Raw genomic sequence first — 5,332 nt, 5'->3', positions numbered from 1 at the left:
CTGAGGGGGGACGCGGGGCGAGGGCCGGGGTCCAGGCCCGGGACAGAAGGCCCGGGTGGAGGACGACGGTGGGTACCCAGGGGCGGGGGGAGGGCTGGGTCCGAGGTGGGGCGGGGGCGACGGCCGGGGTCCAGGCCGGGGACAGAAGGCCGGGCTGGCACCCCCAGCAGCCGCCCGCAGTCCAGGCCGCGCGGTCCCCCTCACGTCCCCTCAGGCAAAGGGCCGCCTGGCCGCCCCGTGGCGGGTGGAGGCTTTCCGGTCCCACCCCGAGGTGCCCAGTTACCAGAACCGTTGGGGCCGATGATGCAAGTGAACCTCCTGAAGGGACCAATGAGCTGGCGGCCCCGCCACGACTTGAAGTTCTCCACGAACAGCAGCTCCAGGTGGCCCATGGCTGCGCCCTCGGCGCCTCAGCAACGTCCTCACACGCCGGCGAGAAAAAGCGCGGGAAGAGCCTCGCCAAGTCTCGCGAGACGAGAGCGAGCCCGCGGCGAGCTCCGCGCGGTTCCTTGGCAACGGGAGTGTTGTTGGCGTTTCCGAGGCGGCAGGATCTCCGCCGCGTTGGCGGCGCAGGGAAAGCCCGACTGAAAGCGGCGGTGCAGACGCCTGTCCCACCCGCCCAACCTCTGCGTGCGCCAGCTTCTTCTGGGCTACAGCCTGCTTTCTTTTTGTTGTCTTTTTTTCTTATCTTGCATGTTCTGAAAACCGCGTAGAATTTCCCGTCGGTTCCCAGAGCCATGGAGGTGGCGCTGCCTAAGGACCTGAAGGGGTCCGCTAGCCTGGCCGAGAGGAGACACGCGGAGCTGTGCAGGCAGGAACGGGTCTTCAACGCCAGGAACCGGATCATTGGGGTGAGCGCCAGGGCCCGAAAGGGAAGGGGCGGGGAGCGAGTGTGGAGGGGCGGAGGCGGGCGGCGTGGGAGAGAGGAGGCGAACTTTTGGAATGAAACTTTTGACCCAGGCACAGCTGCAAGCTCGCCAGGTGAGGGCATGGGGGTGGGGGAAGGAACAGTTCGACGTATTGACTTTGCCCAAGGTGGGAGAGACCTTAACAGGCCAAACAGTGTGCCCTCTCACTTGACAGATGGGCACATGGGGGCCCAGAGAGGAGGGCAGCTTGTCTGGAGTTAGTGGGGAAACAGAGATTAGATCGCGGTTCTCCCCGCTCTGAACCAGATTTTCTGCGTTACCAGGGGTTCCTTCCTGTTCATTCATTTGACAAGCGCCAGTGGAATTGCTATTTTGTGCCAAGCCTGAGCCAGGTCGAGATGAGGAATAAGGCAGTCCCTGACCTTGCAGAGCTCATGGCCCAGTGGAGGAGGCAGACATTAAAATATTAAAATTACGTTAAAATGCAGTGGAATCAGTGCTGTGAGCGAGGGGAGCACTGGGGTGCCACATGAGCACAGACTGGGGCTGAGGGCTGGGGGGAGAACCAGAGAAGGCCTCCCAGAGGAGGTGATGCCTAAGGAATATTTTGAGGGTGAGTATTTGTTAACTAAGAGAAAGGGGGAAGGAAAGGCGGGGTAAAGTTGAGAGCCAAAGAGTATAAACAAAAGCATCCAAGTATGAAAGTCCTGATATGTATGTACCTAAGACAACCCTTTTACAGTGGAGCAAGTCCAAAACCACAAGTAGGATTGTTATCTACTGAACAAAATTATCTGGCTCTAACTCTTCTCCCCTGGTTTGACATACCCAGGGAGACACAGAAGCCTGGAATCTTCAGGTTCATGACCAGAACATAAAAGAAGCAACTGAAAAAGCTAGACATGAAACCTTTGGTGAGCATTTCCTGAATGCTTTATCTGTTGGTATAGGGCTGTGTGCCTAAGTCTTTATGTAAAAAATCGTCATTTTCACGCTCTTCCTCCTTTTAAAATCTCTTGTGCTCGATTAACTTAATGTGCTAATTCTTTTTCTCTTAAAAGAAAAACAGCTAGTGAATTCTAATGTAGATGGCAGGAAATATATTTTTAGGATAAATGTATGTTTTTCTCTGTTCTCTTAAAAAACTGGGTAGGAAAAGCCTTAAACACATTCTCTCTCTCTCTCTCACTCTCTCTCACTCCCCCCTCCCCACAAAAAAGTTCAAGGCCTTCTTGGAGGACAGCTGTTTACACCAGATGACAAACATGCCCAAGCTAACACCCTTGAAGAGATAGACATGATTCAAATAATGGTATTCTAGGTCTTATATCAAAATTTCAAAATAGAATTTATTCCCCCTATCATGTCCAACAATTTCAGTAACTGTTGATTTCAGTTTTTTAAAGCACCATAAGGATTTTTAAAATAGAAAAAAAGCAGGATACAAATTATAGATTATAATAGGCTGTCAATTAAGTTTTTAAAATATGCTTAGAAGAAAAAGGAAATACATCAAAATGTTAGCAGTGGTGATGTCGAAATGATAGAATTATGAGTAAAGTTTATTTTCTCCTTTATACTGTTCTGTATTTTCCAAAATTTTTACCTTTTTTATTTTTAGTTATAAAGTAATTCAAAACTTACAAAAACAATATGACAGACACATAATATACCTACCACCAGACTATTATAGATGTTAACATTTTGCCAAATTGGATTCAGATGTCTTAATAGTGCTTTTTGAGAATTGTGTTATATGTATAGCTAAAGCTCTCCCTTACCTCATAATTTTTCTTTTCCTTCCTCCTCAGGAATATTTATCATTCCCAAACATTTTATACTTATAGTATTTACGTATGTATCCATAACAATATAAATGATTTTTCTGTGTTTTTAAAACTTGCATAAATGGTATCCTATTGAATAGATCTTTTTTTTTTTTCTAGTCCAGATTGATGCCTTTATTACCTTATAACTTGGGCAATTTGTTGGATGATCATGTCACTCACCAAAATGGAAACCATAGGATGCAGGACTATTGGGAGGAGGGGGAGAGATGAGCTCAGTTGGGACATGATGAGTTTTAGGTTCCTGTTTGACATTCAGGTGAAGGAATACAGTAAGAAGTTGGATATGTGAGTCTGGAGATCAAGAGAGAGATCCAGGCTAAACAGAAAAGATTTGAGAGTCATCAAGCACCATAGATGGTAGTTAAAGCTGTGGAAAAGTGGTTCTTAACCTGAGGAGTAAGGACCCCCAGGGGGTCTGCCAGTTACTTCAGGATGTCCATGTAATCCTAAAATTATATGCAACATGCCCTCCCCTCAGAAGATTCCTGGAATTTATCATATTCTCCAGGATTTCCATGAAGCCAAAAAAAGGTTAAGAATAAGTGTGAAAAGAGAAGGTTTGGGGAGAAACATTGGGGCTCTCCAATATTTAAGAAATGAAAGAAGACTGATAAAGAAGGCCAGAAAGTTTGGAAGCAAATCATGGAAAAGAGTCACAGAAGTTAAAGTGTCAGGGTTAGGGGTCGGTAATCTTGTCTGTTCTCAGTTCTTGGTGGGCTCTTGGCTGAAGAATGACAGACACCAAAAGCAAGGTAAGCATGAAGCAAGGTTCACTGAAGAGGGAAAGATAGGTTTACAGAGTGAGAGCAAGTTACATTTGCCACAGACAATGAATGGACCCCTTGTCACAACAAAAAGGCTGGTATCCTATTGAATAGATCCTTTTGCAACATATGTTTTTCATTCAGTTTTATTTTTGAAATTAATCAGTGGTCTACATATAGAGAATACTCATTTTAATTGTTTATTTTTTTTTTTTTTGAGACAGAGTCTCACTCTTTTTGCCCAGGCTAGAGTGCCGTGGCGTCAGCCTAGCTCACAGCAACCTCAAACTCCTGAGCTCAAGCGATCCTCCTGCCTCAGCCTCCCGAGTAGCTGGGACTACAGGCATGCCCCACCATGCCCGGCTAATTTTTTCTATACATACATATTTTTAGTTGTCCAGACCATTTCTTTCTATTTTTCAGTAGAGACGGGGTCTCGCTCTTGCCCAGGCTGGTCTCGAGCTCCTGACCTTGAGCGATCCACCCGCCTCGGCCTCCCAGAGAGCTAGGATTACAGGCGTGAGCCACCGCGCCCGGCCTACAATATGTATTTTTAAATTAATAAAAGGAGTAAGATTATTTTTTACAAGTTTGGCACTAGTTTAAAAAGGTTCAAAACACCAGTTTAACAGGATTTGAATGGTAATGGGCATGTAGTTGAGGCTGACTGAAGTCCAAGACTTTGTGTAGATACTCATTCTAAGCATCCCGCCATTGGATTTATAAAATATAATTGAGCAACCTTTCACATAATCATAAAAGGTGGAAATTAACTAATGATGGGCCCAGTGGCCTCCTGAGTGAAGAAGGTTAGATAGGGGAAGAATGCAAGTGTATTTCATCATCTTTTCGATGTTTTTTTGGTAACGCGTCCATCAGGAAATACATTACACACAAAAGGCAAGGAAACCTTCACATACGTGAATTTTTCTAAACTCAGGTATTCTTTTACATGTACTAAATGCAAAAAGCAAATATGAAACGGCAGCTACTTTTTATAAGGCAACAAAAATTTCACATCCCAATAAATATACAGATTTCCTGTGCCAGGACAGCATATATTTCACTGCTCTATTATTATCTGTCAGATAAATTAGTTTATTGAGGCAACAGTTAACTTTCAACCGGAATCTGGTTTCTGAGCTAAGAAAGGATATCTGAGCCGAGAGAGCCAAAGGAAGAGGCACGGAGGAAACCGCCACTTTGGCCTTGCTCCTCCGGCGCTGCACGCCGGCGTGGAGGGGACTCGAGTCCAGGCTCCGCGCTCGCCGGGTGGCCTCGGCGCCATCTGGCCTCTCTGGGCCTCAGTCTTCTCGACTATAAAACGGAGGGGAATCCCAGTCCGTCAGGGTCAAACAAAAACAGCGGTGCCAGGGACTCAGCAAAAGCTCGACAGACAGGGCCATGAGCACTGCATTCCTGGGTCAAAGCTTCCCTGGATCCAAAGAGCTGCCCCGGCTCCTTAGAACCGCTGACCGCCGCGAATCTCCCTCTCAGTCTCTGGATGAGACGTGGAGGGGACGGAGAGGAGTGACTAGGGCTCAGAGCAAGAGAGGAAGCCGCCAGAGCAGGAGGAGCGAGCGCGAGGAGAAGAGGGCCCACGGCAGAACCGGGGTTGCGGGGCGGACGGCTGGGGCTGAGGGGGGACGCGGGGCGAGGGCCGGGGTCCAGGCCCGGGACAGAAGGCCCGGGTGGAGGACGACGGTGGGTACCCAGGGGCGGGGGGAGGGCTGGGTCCGAGGTGGGGCGGGGGCGACGGCCGGGGTCCAGGCCGGGGACAGAAGGCCGGGCTGGCACCCCCAGCAGCCGCCCGCAGTCCAGGCCGCGCGGTCCCCCTCACGTCCCCTCA

The 5,332-nt window shown here is 48.6% G+C and overlaps 2 protein-coding genes across 3 annotated transcripts in view; one reads left to right on the top strand and one right to left on the bottom strand.

Moving 5' to 3' along the window:
• SMC1B (structural maintenance of chromosomes 1B) overlaps window positions 1–419 on the bottom strand; it is an 80,772-nt gene extending 80,353 nt beyond the window's left edge. The window contains exon 1 of one of the 2 annotated variants that reach the window (XM_012659787.1): window positions 284–419. In XM_012659787.1, coding sequence (XP_012515241.1) covers window positions 284–392 — 109 coding nt within the window. In that variant the 5' untranslated portion in view covers window positions 393–419. The remainder of the gene's footprint in view (window positions 1–283) is intronic. The other variant, XM_012659786.1, reaches the window with a different exon arrangement.
• A 318-nt stretch (window positions 420–737) lies between these two features.
• Window positions 738–5,332, top strand: part of RIBC2 (RIB43A domain with coiled-coils 2) — a 23,380-nt gene continuing 18,785 nt past the window's right edge. The window contains exons 1-2 of the mRNA XM_012659777.1: window positions 738–851; window positions 1,702–1,783. Coding sequence (XP_012515231.1) covers window positions 738–851; window positions 1,702–1,783 — 196 coding nt within the window. The remainder of the gene's footprint in view (window positions 852–1,701; window positions 1,784–5,332) is intronic.

Source organism: Propithecus coquereli, unplaced genomic scaffold, assembly GCF_000956105.1.
Source record: "Propithecus coquereli isolate 6110/MARCELLA unplaced genomic scaffold, Pcoq_1.0 Scaffold633, whole genome shotgun sequence".
In the NCBI taxonomy this organism is placed as follows: Eukaryota; Metazoa; Chordata; class Mammalia; order Primates; family Indriidae; genus Propithecus; species Propithecus coquereli.
The sequence above is the reverse complement of the archived record's forward strand: the minus strand, read 5'-3'. Positions and strand labels throughout refer to the sequence as shown.